At 48.8% G+C, this 17,157-nt stretch overlaps 1 protein-coding gene and 1 pseudogene across 3 annotated transcripts in view; both read left to right on the top strand.

The window, feature by feature from the left end:
- The first annotated feature begins 3,396 nt into the window (after positions 1–3,396).
- SLCO2A1 (solute carrier organic anion transporter family member 2A1) overlaps positions 3,397–17,157 on the top strand; it is an 85,820-nt gene continuing 72,059 nt past the window's right edge. Inside the window, exons 1-2 of one of the 3 annotated variants that reach the window (XM_081574146.1) lie at positions 3,654–3,850; positions 16,717–16,807. In XM_081574146.1, the coding sequence (XP_081430272.1) occupies positions 16,796–16,807 (12 nt within the window). In that variant the 5' untranslated portion in view covers positions 3,654–3,850; positions 16,717–16,795. Of the gene's footprint in view, positions 3,851–16,716; positions 16,808–17,157 lie in introns of all 3 variants that reach the window. The other 2 variants (XM_081574145.1, XM_081574147.1) reach the window with 2 other exon arrangements.
- On the top strand, positions 13,929–15,129 carry LOC145522939 (KAT8 regulatory NSL complex subunit 2 pseudogene; annotated as a pseudogene).

Consider the following 17,157-nt stretch of genomic DNA (forward strand, 5'->3'; position numbering starts at 1 on the left):
CTAACATCTCCCTCATTGACACTTGGATGCCTAACATCTTTTGTGCCTTTCCCTCCTCCCCAGAATCATCCCCATCGCCGCAGAACTCCTGGGATGCCTTCCAGACTGCCCCACTGCACACTGACCCAGCTGCCCCATAGACCCATGTAAAATGCAAACCAGCATGGTCACTGTCTGTTCAGAAGCCTTTAAAGGCTCTCCATTATGTTGGGAATAAGACCTGCACTTCATTGCATGCCACTCGGTGTTCCAACTTCTTCACTGCACACCTTGTCACTGTCTTCTGGTCTCAGTTCCAGCCAGACTGAAATCATGGAGTAGATTTACCTTCCTTCACTCTAATCCTCCCAATCCTTATAGTCCCTAGGGCTCAGCTTGAAAGTCACCTCCTCCAGGAAGCTTTCTTGTTGCCCCTCTTTTGTGTTCCCATAGCCAATGTACACAACAGCTCTTTTGCTACGTCACACTGATGCTTTCTCTTCTTGCTCCCCACCCTGAGATCCTAGAATCTTTGAAGTCAGGAACTGTCCTTGTGCTTTGTTTTTCTAGTGCTGAGAAGTATTTGCTGAAATCAAAGGATCTGAGAAGAATCTTAGAAACAGACACTGAGGGTATTCTTTTAGGGGAAATGGGTTACTGTTGACACTGAAAGGAAGCAGTCAGATATTAACTACAATTCTTAGCCTCCTTCTAATGGGTGACTGTGTGACCCAGTTTGGGCCAATAAGATTTAAGGAAAAGTAGTTGAGCATGCACAGGAGAGATCTGCTTCCCTGATGTGATCACAGCCCCTTCCTATTTTCTGTCTTCCACCTCCTCCCTGGAATTAGGAGAGGAAGCTGATAGTGAAGCCAGCCATGCGGACAAGAAAGTGTGTTAGTCGCTCAGTTGAGTCTGACCCTTTGCGAGCCCATGGACTGTAGCTCTCTGAGCTCCTCTGTCCATGGGATTTTCCAGGCAAGAATACTGGAGTGGGTTGCCATTCCCTTCTCCAGGGGATCTTCCCAATGGAGGGATCAAATCCAAGTCTCCTGCATTGCAGGCCAATTCTTTAACACCTGAGCAACCAGGGAAGCGCACACACTAAAGAATCTTGAAGGGACCTAGGTCATGATTCTGGACTACCTACTAGCGTCTTCTTGTTATGAAAGACCAATAAAACTCATTGAAGTCCCAACTTCAATTAGCCCAACTGTTGGGTCTCCATAGGCGAACTCCCCCTAGGAAAGGTAGATGATGGCAGATAACCATCTGTGGGCATTTTTGAATAGACCTTTCCTTTAAAGATGATGCTAGTCCTGAGAATGGGCAGAGGCAAGATTAATGGAGGAGGACAAAGTGGGCTTGGAGAGGCTGACCCTACCTGGGATTCTATCAGAGGAACACAGCAAGGCCTCACTCAATGTGTGAGGAAGATGCTCTAGTGATGCGGCCCTAACATGACCATAACCTTGACCCGGGCCTTCTCTGCTAACTGCTTGGTCTCACTTGTGAAATGAGGCTGCTAGAATAGATAACTTTTCAAAGGTATAGTGCTATAAGTCTGGGCTTTGGAGTCAGGAAAGCAAGGTCCAGCTTCACGGCTTACTAGGTATGTGACTTCCAGTCACTCTTTTTGGTTGACCTCATCATCATCTGTAAAATCCAGATTATAACAGTGCTAATAACTGTTGATGCTTTTGAACTGTGGTGTTGGAGAAGACTCTTGAGAGTCCCTTGGACTGCAAGGAGATCCAATCAATCCATCCTAAAAGAGATCAATCCTGGGTGTTCATTGGAAGGACTGATGTTGAAGCTGAAACTCCAATACTTTGGCCACCTCATGTGAAGAGTTGATTCATTGGAAAAGACCCTAATGCTGGGTGGGATTGGGGGCAGGAGGAGAAGGGGACGACAGAGGATGAGATGGTTGGATGGCATCACCAACTCGATGGACATGGGTTTGGGTAGACTCTGGGAGCTGGTGATGGACAGAGAGGCCTGGCATGCTACAATTCATGGGGTTGCAAAGAGTCGGACACGACTGAGCGACTGAACTGAACTGAACTGAATAACTGTTGGGCTAATGCTGGGGTTCTGTGGCATCACATCTGGGGGTGCTAGCAGAATGCCTGGTGGAGTCCACCATGGCTGCTAGAGCCCAGTGCCCAGTACATGCTGAGTGCTCTGTAGGGGGCCATTTTTGTGTTTCAAATTCTCCAAGCTGGCTTACTAACCCCTGCGGTTTCGTGCCTTCTCTGGATCTGGGCCTGCTGCAGGACTCCCAAAAGCCTATCTGGTTGACCCTTGATCTGTGGTGAGCGAACTGGCCCAAAGCCACCTACAGTCCAATGGCTTTTCCTCCAGCACTGTGTGCTGTTGTGTCCAGGGTCCTGGGGCTGCAGGTGGAAAGAAGTCCCTGGACATAGACAGCCCAGACCAGGCCCAGAAAGGCATCAATCAAGCCTTGGGTAGAAATAAGAGACCTACGTGTTCCATCTATCCTGTGGCTCCTGTCTTAGCCAAATCTTCCTGGGAATTGAGGAGCATCTTTTCCTGGGAATAGTTGGGTGGGGGGATGTGCGGTGGGGGGTGTGGCTTAAAGACGTTGGTCCTTGGAGAATGACAGGAATTGGGGAGCTGGAAAAACACTTCCAGAACTAGATTTCTTACTGCAGCTGCTTTGGGCAGAAACTTCTTATCCTTCCCTTGGAAGTCTCACCTTCTTTCTCTTTCCAGCACTATGTATCCTGGTGGAAAAAAATCTCGGGGAAAAAAAAGTAAGCGTCTGTTCTATTCCAGCCCTGAAAAGATCAGTGGGTGTACCCCATTTGTCCACGGCCCCACTCTCACCGCTCCTCCCCACTCCCACCCTCCTGGCAACACTCCAGGCCAGACCAAGCCATGCTGACACTCGACAGCACCTCCAGTTTACCTTGGCACGGGTCCAGCTCCTGACGGCCCCCACCTCTCCACCTTTGTTACTCGGCCCCTCTCTAGTGCGAAGAGCAGTTTAAATATAAATCAGTCCTCGACACAAACAGAGCCTCTGCGAGTCTCAGAGCCATCACCGGAACTGAGAGCCCAGGTTTTCGGCGAGTGCAAACAAGCAGAGACCGGCTCTGTAAATCTCCCAGACCGCGTCGGGAGGGGCGCGGAAGCTCCCCCTCCCTTCACAAACGTCGGCTCCCCTCCTACCACCCTGGCTCCCGTTGGCTCCCTCAGCGCCCCTCGCCCCCGCCTCCTGTCCTCTACCCTCGTAGCCCTGCGGATCCCTTCTCTGGCCCCTCGAGCCTGCGGGCCCGCGGCGGCCACCCTGCCCCGCCAGCGCCCCGGGTGCCCCCGAGCTCTGCAGCCGGCCGCTCCCCCTGCAGACCTCCCCGGCTCGCCACCCCCTGCCCCCACCCTCCCGCGGGCGGGACCTTCTCCCGGGGCGGTCGAGCCTTGCGGGTCCCAGCCCAGTTGCGGGCGCAGAGACAACTTCGGCCGGAAAGAGGTCAAGCGCCGCCGGCCACCGCGTCACACCTGTCTGAGGGGGCGGCGGCGGGGCGGGGGCTCGCAGCGCCTTTGACACCGGAGGGAAAGAGGGAGGAGGGAGTGCGCGTTTCATCATCGGCGGCGGCGGCGGCGGCCACTTATAAAACTTCTAGGCGCGCACCCTCGCGCTCAGTCTCCTCCGGCCACCGACACGGCGCCCGCCACCCGCTGGCCGCCCGCCCCAGCCCAGGCGCCCCGGCCCCGCTCGCCCGGCCACCCGCCCCGTGCTGCCGCAACCATGGGGCTCCTGTCCAAGCCCGGCGCGCGCCAGGGTAGCGCCGCCTCTGCGGGCCAAGCCGGCTGCAGTCCCCGCTCCGTCTTCAGCAACATTAAGGTGAGCGGAGAACCAGGGCCGTCCGGGCCCGAGCCGCACAGGGCGCACCGTCGGTGCGCGTCGGTGCTGCAGGCGCTTGGGAGACGCTGGGGGTACGGGCGCCCACCCTCGCAGTCCATCGGTCGGTGCTGCGCTCCCCAACGCATCCCCTCGGACCCCGCACCGCGGGCAAGGGGGCGCCCTGCCAGGCAAGCCGGTGCTGGTCGTGTGTGCGTGTGCACGCGTGTGTGTGCATGCGTGCGTGTGCGTGTGTGTGTGTGTGTGCGCTTACTCACATGCCCTCCTCAGGGTAGCAAACGGCGATGAAAGTTACCTGCTTATTGGGCCAACTCTATTCAGGTAGTCTTGGCACTAGGGTAGAGAATTGCCCAGTTCTTTGAACAAGAACATCTCGGGGATACCTTTTTGGGCTCCTGTGGCAGATACTTTGTTAAGGTCGTGGGCTTGGAAGTGCCTGGTCTGGCGCCTTGTAGGGGACAGGCTGTGGTCCCTCTGAGATGAAGATCAGAGCCCTTCTCAGCTTGAGTGGGTGGCAGAAGAGCCATTCTCCACTATGCTTTCCTCTTCCCTGAGGGCGGCAGCCAGCGCGTGGGCTCTGCTACCTGAAAGGGCTACTGCCTGCAATGTTAAGAATTCCCCCGAGGCTGGCAACCCACACTGCAGCTCTTGGACCAGCTTTCCTGGTCCGGAACTAGCCCCGGAAAAGCAGCGGCTTTTGGTATATTCAATAAAGTCTAGGCAGGTGCCTGGCAAGTTATGGGGAGTGGGTGAAGAAAAGCTGGGTGTAGGCAGTTGTGTGGTGAGATTGCTTTCCTCCACTCACAGGTCCAAGAGGACCGGAATGGTGGAATCCACACTCAGGCTTTTCTGCCTCTTCTGGTAGGGCAAAATGCACCTCCTGTGGTGAGGATGTGGGAGGTGGTGGAGCCCAGGTCAGGTTTCCTTGGAGTCAGTGCAGGTGGTGCAGACAGGTTGTTTCTGCAGTCACACAGTCAGATTCCGGTAGGTAAAGCCTCCAGTGGTACCATTAAGGGGACCCCAGAACACATAAAGAGAGGATAAAGATCTCTCTGGGCTGGTTTTGTGTCCAAAAGAAAGGGATCTGGAGGTCACAGTGGAACCCATCTGTGTACTTACACATATTGTTAGCAATAGAGCTGGGCTCCCCACTCCTGCTTCTGTTCTTTCCCCATACCACACTAGGCTGAATTGATTCCATGGTTGGATGTAAGTAAGACAGAAATTTTGAGAGAGTTTAAAATAATCCTCAAATCTCCTCATGTTTGGCCAGACCCTAATGAGAACACTGTGTGTGGGTTTGGTCCCATCATTTTAAGAAAGTTTAGAAAGGTTTCAGCAGAGAATTGTGGAAAATTTGGTGTTTATAAATTAGGAATTGGGAGGAAAGGGCCAGAGCAATCATCAGGTGGTCTGAAAAGAGAGAGGCCCAGGAGGGAGCCAGAGGGAGGCTAAGGCCTCTATTTTCATCACTCTTAGTGTTGGGAGCAGGAGGGACAGCTCATAGCCAGGGTAACCCCAAATGAGACTGATCTGTTTAGACCCGCCCTGAGTCTCTAAAATAAATGAGTTTACGGCAGCAGTTTCTTTGAAGATCTATAAAAATAAGATAATTTATCACATGCTGATGATTTAGTCACACGTGCCTGAGGCCTGGGCCCAGGCCAATTGGCCTCCTTAAGACTCATAACAGTTAAAAGTTTTTCTAAATTCTGAAAACCAGATTTTTTCAATCATTTCTTCCCTTAATCCATAGTAATTCTAAGGCCAGAGTTAGGAGCAACTTCCACTTAGCTTCACTTACCAGCCTGAAAACAGGTAGGAAATTTAATATCTCAAGGCAAATCTGGGGGCTGGAATTCCATTAGTTAGCCTCCCTGAAGCTTTTTCTTCCAGGGGACATTGCTGACTTTTGGGGGCTTTGCTATTTGATGAGAGATTTCCTCCTCCCAATAAGAAGTTTGGGGGCTGCCCTGCACTTTCCCAGGGGGTGTGGACTGTACATGTCTTGGGACATGTGTGATATAGGAGGAACAGGGAACACCCAACCTGAGGACCCATCATTTTTCTAGGTTCCTCATTGTTGGGACAGACTAACCGATAGGCTTTATGTGTGTGTGTGTTCAGTTGCTCAATCATGTCCAACTCTTTGCAGCCCCATAGACTTTAGCCCGCCAGGCTCTTCTGTCCATGGGATTTCCCAGGCAAGAATACTGGAGTGGGTTTTCCCAGGCAAGAATGCTGGCATGGATTGCCATTTCCTCCTTCAGGGGAACTTCCTGACCCAGGGATCAAATCCTCCTGGATTGGCAGACAGATTCCTTACCACTGAACCACATGGGAAGCCCAATAGGCTTTATGACATTCCTGCAATACCCCACATACCATATGATTTGGGAAAAGGCATGAAACAAGGGGACTAAGACCCAAGCCTCATGCCATCCCCTTACTTAACTAGATGACACAGGCAAGCATTCCTGAGCCTTAGAGTCCTTAAGTGAAAAAACCTGGGTAATACGAACAATGCCTACCCTCTGAGGGCTGGTACCCAAGCCTCATGCCATCCCCTTACTTAACTAGGTGACACAGGGAAGCATTCCTGAGCCTTAGAGTCCTTAAGTGAAAAAGACTGGGTAATATGAACAATGCCTACCCTCCGAGGGCTGGTGGGGGAGGGCTTCCTAAGGATTATGTGGAAAGAGGCAGAGGAAACAGCTTTGTAAATCATCCTGGGCTTTCTGGTATTGGCATCATTGTGAGGTCAGTTCTTGCCTCAGCAAACAAGACTCAGCATACAAACGTCATTTCGGATCTATTATTCCACCAATTATACCTCATTCTGTGAGACACAGTTAATAGTTAAGAGAAATTGCAGTTTATAATAATAATATCCAAAAAATAACAATAGTAGCTAACAGCAACGGATCTGTCTGAATGTACTTGAACTATGGAAATAGTTTACCCATATACGATCCTCGTTACAGTTCTATCAACTTTATACTGTTACTATTCCCATTAGTGATGAGGACAACAAGGCTTTGTGAGGCTGGTCTCTTGAGTGTGGATACATAGAAAGGGTGGGGTGTAGAGGAACCAAGAATGTGAGCCTCCGGAGTCAGAGCCCCAAACCCTAACCCCTGTGTGCCTGGCGCTGTCTATTGCATGGTGCTGGTTAGCTCTGTATAAGCACGTGGAGATACCTCGGATGTACTTATTCCGAGCAGTCAGGGGTTTCTCCAGACTCGGGTGACACATCCCAGTTGTGACCACTGGCTGCAGCTCAGATGTGTATAGGCACTAACAGATTCAGACCTTTTCATTCTTCCTGGTCTCATTTCAAGAGCCTGGTGACTCTCAGGCATGGGGTGAGTTTTTGGTACCTCCTTCTGCAGGAATCAATACAATTGTTATTTACTCTGGGAAGTCACTATTGCTTCTGACTTGTGTGCGTGCTTGCATAATTGCTCAGTTGTGTCCAACTCTTTTGTGACCCCGTGGACTCTTTTGAGCCCACCAGTGTTGCTAAACAAACCCTTGGCTTTCTCTGCCCACTGAAGCCGAATAAAAATTACAGAGACAGAGTTTGGAGGATATAAAAAGGTGGCTTGAATCCTCAGCTGGCGGAGAGGGCAACATAGTAGGCTCATGCCTCAAGAACTGTGCCGTCCTTCCCACAAAGAGTCTAGGGGTTTATGTAAGATGGCACTTGCGGTTAAGGGTCAGTGATGAGGAACAAAGGTGTTAGGATCTTGTCCTCTTCCTCTTGCATTGTTTCAAAAATAATCATAGGCTGGCTTCAGGCCTTATTGCTAACACATAAAAACTTCTGAGGGTTGATCTGCCAAGAGAGTGCTATAAAGGTGAGCGCCAAATATAGGATGTAATTGGCATAGAATCAAAGGATAATAGGTGCAAAATGTAGCTTATGCAGAATTAGGGTGCAGAAAACCAAACTTATTTACAGACATGCAGAGTTAGGGGGCAGAAAAGCAAGGTTAGTTACAGAGTACAGATTAGGAACAGTTAAAAGTAAAAACTAGGAATGTTCGAGACTGTTCACTGTTCTCTTTATCTTCTTTGTTCTCAGGAAAGGGAAAGAAAACTCAGTCCTCATTTTTCCTTTTTCACTGCAACACCAGGCTCCTCTGTCCATGGAATTCTCCAGGCAAGAATACTGGAGTGGGTTGCCTTTCCCTCCTCCAGGGGATCTTCCCAACCCAGGGATCGAACCCACATCTCCTGCATTGGAAGACAGATGCTTTAGCTCTGAGCCACCTTGCTTACAACATTCTTTTTTTTTTTTTTTTTACATGTAATGCTTTTTAGTAACATAAGGCTAATTAGAATGTTATTGAACAGAAATTATAAACACACGTTATTAGAAATAATTACTGTGTGTATTGTATTTTTTAACTGCTTTTTTTATTAAGCAATTTTTAAATTAAGAAGTAGAGGACTTGCTCACCAGCTGTTGTCAGAGGGAGCAGTTCAGCATCCAGAACTCCTAAGCTCCAAATTAAAAACGGATTCATTCAATGTTTATGGGGCTCGAGTCAGGGAGGTGAGGGGAAACCTTGGTTGCTAACATATCCTGGCAACCTCAAAGAGATCTGTTTCTTCTTAAAATGAAACTTTTGGAGCCAAACTGGGATTATCTTATAGAAGGAGTGGTTGATTGGTAATTGCTGCCCACATTTTGGGAACTTTCACACCCAGGGTCCCAGCCTAGCGAAATAATGGCTGTCCTGTCAGTGGGGGTGGAAGGCGGGGGAAGAAGAGTGGGAAGAAGGAGATCTCACAGCTGGGCCTGAGTAGCTCTGGTGACCTGTGACCTGGGCGGGAGGCCCCCCAAATGAGGGAGGGGTGCTTTGTCCTGGCCTGTGGCCATAATGTCCGGAAGCTTCTGACCCCCAGCCGTGGGGCAGCAGCTTGGGCCTAGCTTCTCAGTTTCCAGGGGAAAGTGCTACATCCCCACAACCTGCAATCCATGCCTGGGGAGACACTGAAGGGAATCCTCTGGGCCAGAGAATTCCCTCATCCGCCTAGGAGTTGACATGCTCATCCCTCCCCGCGCTGTTTCTCTGACACAAGGGACAGCATGTGTTATGTTCTTCAGGGTGTCTGTCCCCTGAGAGGCCCACCTTGCTCTGCTTATATGTGTGTTGGGGGTTGTGGAGGGAGAACTATGGGTCTGGGTGGGGTGGAGGTCAAAGGTTATTCAGATCCTTTCCTCCTGTGACTGTGCCGCAAGCCCTTTCCTGGTTTTCATTTTGTCTCCTGGTGATGAATTTAACAAGTGGAAAGTGAAAGTGCAAGTTACTCAGTAGTGTCCTACTCTTTGCGACCCCATGGACTATACAGTCCATGGAATTCTCCTGACCAGAATACTGGAGTGGGTAGCCTTTCCCTTCTCCAGGGGATCTTCCCAACCCAGGGATCGAACCCAGGTCTTCCACATTGCAGGCGGATTCATTACCAGCTGAGCCACAAGGGAAGCCCAAGAATACTGGAGTGGGTAGCCCCTCCCTTCTCCAGCAGATCTCCCCGACCCAGGAATTGAACTGGCGTCTTCTGCATTGCAGGCAGATTCTTTACCGACTGAGCTATCAGGGAAGCAAGTGGAAGAAGGATTTATTTTGAAATAATTACAGATTCACAGGAAAAATGGTGCTGAGAGGACCTATGTACTTTTTACCTGGTTCCTCCCAAGGGTTTCACCTTACATAGCTGCAATGTAAGACCAAAACCAGGAAAGTGACATTGCAGTGATGTGTTAGTATAGTTCTAGGCCATTCAATCATGTGTAAGATTCAGGGAACTGTCATCCCTCTGCTTTAAGAGTATCCCATTGCCACCGAGATCTTCTGACTACCCTGATATGTTCTCTAGCGCTGTAACTGTATCATTTTGAGAATATTTTATAAATGAAATCATGAAATATGTGTATGACCTTTTGAGATTGCTTTTTTCATTCAGCATAATGCCCTTGAGATCATTCCAAGTTGTTCCATGTATCAATAGTTTGTTCCTCTTTATTGCTGAATACTGTTCCATGGCATGGATGTTATCATGCCATGATTTGTCCAGCCATTCACCTGCTGAAGGACATTTGGGTTGTTTCCAGTTTGGGGCTATTATGGATAAAGCTGCTATGAACAATCATGTATAAGTTTTTGTGTGGACATAAATTCTCATTTTGCTGGGGTAAAATCCCTGATGCTGGGAAAGATTGAAGGCAGGAGGAGAAGGAGACAACAGAGGACGAAATGGTTGGATGGCATCACTGACTTGATGGACATGAGTTTGAGCAAGCTCCGGGAGTTGGTGATGGACAGGGAAACTTGGCATGCTGCAGTCCATGGGGCTGTGGAGTCAGACATGACTGGGGGACTGAACTGAACTGAAAAGCCCAGGAGTGCATTTTCTGGGTCACATGGTAGTTTCCTGTTGATTTTTTTTTTCTTAAAGAAACTGCCAAACTATTTTCCAGAGTGGGTATAACATTTTACATTTGCACTAGCAAGGTATGAGAAATTCAGCTCCTCTACTGAATTTGATGTTGTTACTGTTTTTTATTTTAGCTATTCTTTTTTTTTTTTTTGAAAGAATTCCTCCCTTACAGAAGGGCACTGCCACTGGTGAAAATAAACTGGAGGACCCCATTTTTATACAATAGAATGTCAACACTGGCCAGAACCTCCTCTAAATGAAAAATGGACCCAGAGAGGGGTGGTGACCTCTGCAAGGTCTCAGGGAACTAGGAGTATTTTAGCTGCTCGAATTGGTGTGTAGTGAGATCTCAATGTGGTCTTGATTTGCATTTCCCAATTGGCTGGTGCTGTTGAACATCTTTTCATGTGCTCATTCGCCATGTGTATACCCTCTTCAGGCTTCCCTGCTGGCTCAGTTGGTAAAGAATCCGCCCGCAATGCAGGAGCCCGAGGTTCAATCCCTGGGCTAGGAAGATCCCGTGGAGAAGGAAATTGCAACCCACTCCACTATTCTTGCCTGGAGAATCCCATGGTAGACAGAGGAGCCTGGCGGGCTACAGTCCATGGGGTTGCAAGAAGTTGGACACGACTGAGCGACTAAACAGCAACAGCAGCAATACCCTCGTCACTGAAATATGTGTTCATATATTTTGTGCCTTTTCTTATTGTATTTTTGAATTATTGTTTTGAGACTTTTTTACATATATGAGATAAAAGTCCTTTGTTGGGCTTATTGTTTGCAAACATTTTCTCCCAGTCTGTAGCTTTTTATCCTCTCAGCAGAATCTTTCACAGAGAAAAAGGTTTTGATTCCAATAAAGTATAATTTGTCAATTTTTAAACTTATGGATCCTGCTTTCATTGTTGTCTAAAAACTCTTCACCAAATCGTAACTCATAAAAGAGAAATCCTATGTTTCTTCTAAAAGTTTTATACATTTTTTACATTTCAATCTCTGACCCATTTTGAGTTAATTTTTTGTATAGATGTGAGGTTTAGTCAAGGTTTCATTGTTTTGCCCGTGGTTAGGAACAAATAAATGGTTCCTGCACCATTTGTTGACAAGACTGTCCTTACTCTATTGAATTGCCTTTGCGTCTTTGTCGAAGATCAGTTGGCCATACTTGTGTGGGTCCGTTCTGCGTTTTCTATCATGCTTCATTGATGTATGTGTATGTCTCTCTGCTCCTACCACCATGTCTTGATTACTGTAGCTAAACAGCAAGTTCTGCTATCAGGTAAAACTTGATTTTTATCCTGCAATGGTATGATTACCAAATCTTATAACCCACTCAGTTTCCCGTCTCCTTTGCCTTTTAGGAAGAGTTAAGAGCAGATTCAAAGATTGCTTTTAGTAACTGGCTGGAATCTTAAGTATTTACATGCTCCAGCTTTTCTTCTGGCTTGAGCTGAATGGTTGTCTTTTCCCTTGAATTTGATTTTTCAATATATCTTCCTAAACTTTTTCTATTTGTAATAACAGCCCTGCAAGGGGGGTATCAGCATTTCCATTTCATGAAATCTAGGTGCATCCAAGACCACATATCCAGTCAGTGGCAAAGCAGGAATTCCCACTGATGTCAGCTCACTCCCAGCCCCCTCCTTCCCATGGCCACATAATGCCTCTCAGTTCCAGATTATCTTGTCCATGAACATTTGGGTCTGAGCTTAGTGATCTCTGAAGTCCTTTTAGGTTCTCAGATTCCCATCTCATGCCATCAAGTTGCTGATTGAGATGAGACCAGGAGTAGGGCCAGTTGGATCTGAGCTTTGCTGGGAGACCTGCTCTGAAACCTGGCAGAAAAGGAGGGTATGGGCTGGCTGGGTTGTCTGCAATTAATCCCAGCTCTCTTGGTTTAGAGGACCTTGATTCCCTGGAATGGATTACATTTGATCAGGGGTGATGGATGAAACCAAGGCCCAGAGACTCAGACTACACTGTGGGCTGGATGGATGGGATGATGCTGTGCAGTGGTCAGCCCTCTCACCATCTCCCCAGGTTTGTCACCTTGTTGGGTGGAGATGCTACAGAGGCTGTGGGTTGAGCAGAGAGTACCAGCTGGGGCAGTAACCCCAGGACTTGTGACCTGTGGGACACTCAGTCTGGTCAGCATCTGCACTGACTCCTACAGGGTTGACCTCTGCCTCTAGAAAGTGGGAACACTACCTCTCTCTTTAAGATTTAGTGTGCACCCAAGTCCTTTAGGAACCTGAGAGTCCTGATAATGAGTTTTGTTTACCCAAACATTAGGCTTAGGCCTCGGTTAAAATGCACATGGCACCAGGGAAACTTCAGCAGGCTAGTGGCTCGCCCTGAATTCTAAAGGAGTGACCAGATCTCCACACTGGAGGAGGACAAGGGGATGAAGGTGGGCTCTGGAGATGTGATTTAACTAACAGTGATTATTACTTTTCTGTGGTAGTTTACATTTTATCCTAGAATCAAGTGAATTTTATATTTTTCTTCCACAATATATCCATGTGCTTCCAAATAATATGTTGTGTCTACCCCCAAATGTTGCAGTAACACTGATGCTCCAGGAAGCCACCCCATGTTTGGCTCAGGTCTTCCAGGTGTGACCCAAGGTGGAGTCTGGGAAATCATACCGCAGGCTGCAAGTTAGAACCTGATTAACTCACCCAGCCAGCTTTTTGGGCATGGAGGGAACGATACCTAGGAAACACCAGTGGGACAGGTATCGGGGGCAGGTGCAGGCCATTCCTGGGCTGAGCCCATGGGACACCCCAGGAGAGGAGCTGGCTAGAGGATGCAGTGAGGCCCCTGTGGGCTTGGGGAAAGGGGGTGCCTGGCTGGGGGCAGACAGCAGGCAGCAAGGGCCACGCTGGTCCTGCCCTACCAGCTGCCTGAGAGATTGAAGGATGAATTAAATCGTTTTACAAGTCCTTCCTGCCAGTGTCCAGGCCCTTATGAAACTGACCTGCTTGGCCTTTTACTCACAGTGCGTTCAAGGGAAGTTGGGGGAGCTAAGCATCACTCACTCACAAGCCTGTACTGCATGTCTACTGAGGAGGCGCTTCCCCAGATGTCACTGGTTGCACTCAGCTCCCTAAGGGGCCCCCACATTTCCAAGAAACAATGACCTGTAGGGCCCTGCCTCTCGGTGTGACCCATGGCCTCAATTTGTGTAGAACCGAGGGGATTCCCAGGATGTAGACTTTCAGTTTTAAAACTGAAGATGTTCTGGGCAGATGGGGATAAGTTGGTCACCCCACTGCCTCACTTGCTGTGACATTTTATGAGAACGGACTTCCAGCCCCTGACTTTAGGGTGGGAGAGGAGACTATGGCAGGTCAGGGATGGTACCCAGGATGGAAATAAGCCTCACAGCAGGAATGAACTGGGGGCTTCCAGGAGAAGATGGTTGGCAGGGCCCACTTCTCCCTCTTGTTTGTATGTGGAAGTCCTCTTGCCCGGCCCTGCCGTCACTGCCCATTATGACTTGTACAACATTTTTAACTTACTATGTAGAATCCATACAAGTAATGATAAAACTGAGCTATAGAAATACTGTGCCGGAGTGGAGCGGCGCAGTGGCAGAGGTTTCAGTATGACCAGGATGCAGATCCACATCTTGCTAACCGATCAAGTGAGGATCACCCCAGTGCCCAGGTCTCAGGAGCCCCTGTGCTGTTCATTCATTCATCGCCCATGTTTGCAACCTTATCTGGTGGGGAAGGAGTTTGGCTTAGCATATCCTTGAAGATAAGAATGCGCCTTGCAAGAGGCGAAAAATGGAAAAAGATGTCCCAGTGCTGCCCCAAAGCCTGAGAAGAAAGATGGGGTGTCCTCTGCTGAACATGCCTGTGGGAATGCCCTGGGACTTCATGCTCAAGCGAAGAAGACCAGTCCAGGGCTGGTGGGTAAAACAATCTTGTGCCAGCTGAGCTCACATGCTGGGACAGAGCTGGGACTTACACTCCAAACTGTAGCTGCAGTGAAGCCAGCCAAATTCTGAACGTGCTAGCATCTTCATAGCTGAAGAATTGGCCTTGATTATGCGTGAGAAGCTTATTCGTTTGCAATTTTTGTGCACTGACCAGTTGAAATGACTTCAGCATCTGCTCAAAGAGAAGAAGCAATGTTACTTACACAATTACAAAGTGGAACATGAAGCTCTAGGTAGTAGTCTCCTGAGTGGCCCGGAGAGACTTCTGGCCAAAGAGCAAGAGAAGTTAAAGCATCTAAAATGTCTTCAGTGGTATCGTCAGTGCTGTGGAGTGGAAGCCTTACTACACAGGCAGCTGAAGGAGCGCAGAAAGCTGGCCACACACGGTACTGTCCAACAGGCCCATACCACTTGTTCCACTCAGAGGTGCTTGGTCTTTGTGGATTCCAATGACCAGACACTGCTTTACTCCCGTTTGTCAGGACACAGATCAGGTTCTCTTCAATGCTGCCAGGGGCGTGAACAGGTACCCTGCAACAAACCAGTTCCTGTCAGCCATTCTGAGGCTCCTTTCTGCTGCCCATTGCATTTCAAGTTGCCTCAGATGTATAAGCCTGAGCTGGGAGTGATGGTTTGCAGTGCCCTCCTTCACCCTTGCTTTTTGACCCTTCCTTAACCCTTGAAGATCATCTGGTCAAAGAAATTGCTGAAGGTCCAGAGGACATTTTAGGCCACATGCAGATGGCTGGAGATGGGTGCTGATAACAGGGATTTCAAAATTCTGAGAAAGCCTCTACAACCGTTGCCTCAGAGTGGAGCGGCTACTGCACATGGGAAGCCAGAACCCACCCGTGTCAGTTGATAGTGTGTTTTGGAAACCAGTTGATTTGGGCGGATTTGTATTTCCCATTCTCTAAAGAAGTATTTCTGACCGTCTCTCACTAAAGGACAACCCAGGCTACCTTGTTTATCTTCTGGAATGCTATGTAGTCTAGCCAAATGTTGGGGGAAGGGACCAATGGTGTCTGTAAGTTGTGATGTTTTCCCACTCCAGACAAGGAAGAGAGTAGGCAATTCCTGTCATAGCTGCTGAGACTGGGGCTGTGCCTAAGGGGAGAGAGATTTTGTAATACTGTTTCCCAAGTCTTGGGATAGCGATGATCCTAGTGGCTTATTATCTCTGTCTAGCAGCCTATATTTTAGCCTTTCCTCACCTCTTCCCTGACTGAGTAATCTGAAGCTCCTCTTCTCAGTGATCTCTGACCTATAGCCTCTGAGAAAATAGCCCACAGGACTGGGCCCTTCTTAACTATCCATCTTGTTTCTAATCTATATAAGTTCTGTAGTGGCTATCTTATGTAAGATGCAATAAAAAATATTATATATAGTTTCTATTAAATGTTAAAATGTTATGAAAATATATATATATATATATATATATATATATATATATATATAAAAGAAACACAGTGCCCTTCACACTTTTCAGAATTACTGAATTTCAGAATGGAAAGTGATGAGAAAGCTCATGTGCTCAAAGAGGCTGGAATCTTCTTGGCCATGTCCTCGCACAGCCCCAGTGATGGGGACCTCCCCACATCACAAGGCAGGCCCAGCAGCTGTGGCCCCACAGGCAGTAGGCAGGTCTCTCCTGTGTGGGGTCATGTCTGCCCTTCTGTGTCTGTCCCCTGGAGCCAAGCCAGCAGAGCCCCTCTTCCTGGTCACTTTCCTCACTGTGTCTGATAGAAGGCAGTCTTCCTTCTCCCACAGGTCCCTCTAACTGGGTTGAAACAGAAAGCCCCAGGGCCCTGGGCTACCCTCTTTAAAAGCCTGTTTGGCCCTGGAGGTGGGCCTTGCTGAGGGGCAGGTGCGGCTCCCAACTGCTGTTGTCCCGGATCACAAAGCTGTGATCAGAACCTCACTGGTTCTGGTCATCACTCACAAGGGGGGTCTCAGGCCCTGTGGAGGCTGGTGGGCCTGCGGTTTCCTGGAACCAGCAAAAACCTTCCTATGATGGGCACCCTCACCCCATCAGGCCCTGCCAGTTTTTTATGCCTTCAGAAGCCCAAGGCCTACTCACACGCTGCCTTCTCTCCACCATCTTTTCTGACTTCTCCCTGACTTGGGAGCTCTTACAGAGAATCCTTGCCAAGCATGGAAGAGCCCTGGACAGGTCATTGGGTCCATCCTCCAGGCTCCAGCTGGGCAACATCTCTCTGGAGCAAGTAGACAAGGGGTTCACTGGGACCACACTCCCTGACTTTATCATCAGGGAGTGGGACAGAGACCCTTACAGAGGGCATCCGCCCTAATGCCAGTGGGAACATTCCTGTGGATCCCTGCCTGTACCCTAGACTGCACCCCCCACATCCCACCCACCCATGGCCAAGCCACAGTGATGTAGAACCGGCCTTGATAGTCGGGGCCATGACTGCCTCTTTACTTTCAGACTGCCACTGCTGTTGGGATGCTGTCCTGCTGGGCTTGCCGCTGCTCTAGCCTGCCTGTCCCAGGAAAGCTTGGGTCCCATGAGTCATCCTGTAAGTTTAATACACAAACGTGTATATATAGTTCACAAGGAGTGCGGACAAGTGTTAGTCAAGCCTGTTTTGGTTTACATTAAAGTCACAAGTATTTAGAATTCCCATCCTCAGCACCAACACATTTTTAGCAGCAGTTAAGACTTTCTGAGTCCAATGCATTTTATTAGGACACATCTGTGTGATAAAACATGGGTCATATGGATATGTAGTTGTGAATGCCAGTGCATTGGGGGGCACCTGTATGTGCCAAATTTAGTGACATAACAAGGTCAGGTCTTCTCAGAAATGCTCTCTGTGCTGCAGGGTGCATGTTGTCCATGTTGTACAGTGGAGAAGATTGATGGGCA

The sequence above is a fragment of the Giraffa tippelskirchi genome, chromosome 2 (assembly GCF_054371585.1).
Source record: "Giraffa tippelskirchi isolate mGirTip1 chromosome 2, T2T-mGirTip1v1.2.pri, whole genome shotgun sequence".
Taxonomy (NCBI): domain Eukaryota; kingdom Metazoa; phylum Chordata; class Mammalia; order Artiodactyla; family Giraffidae; genus Giraffa; species Giraffa tippelskirchi.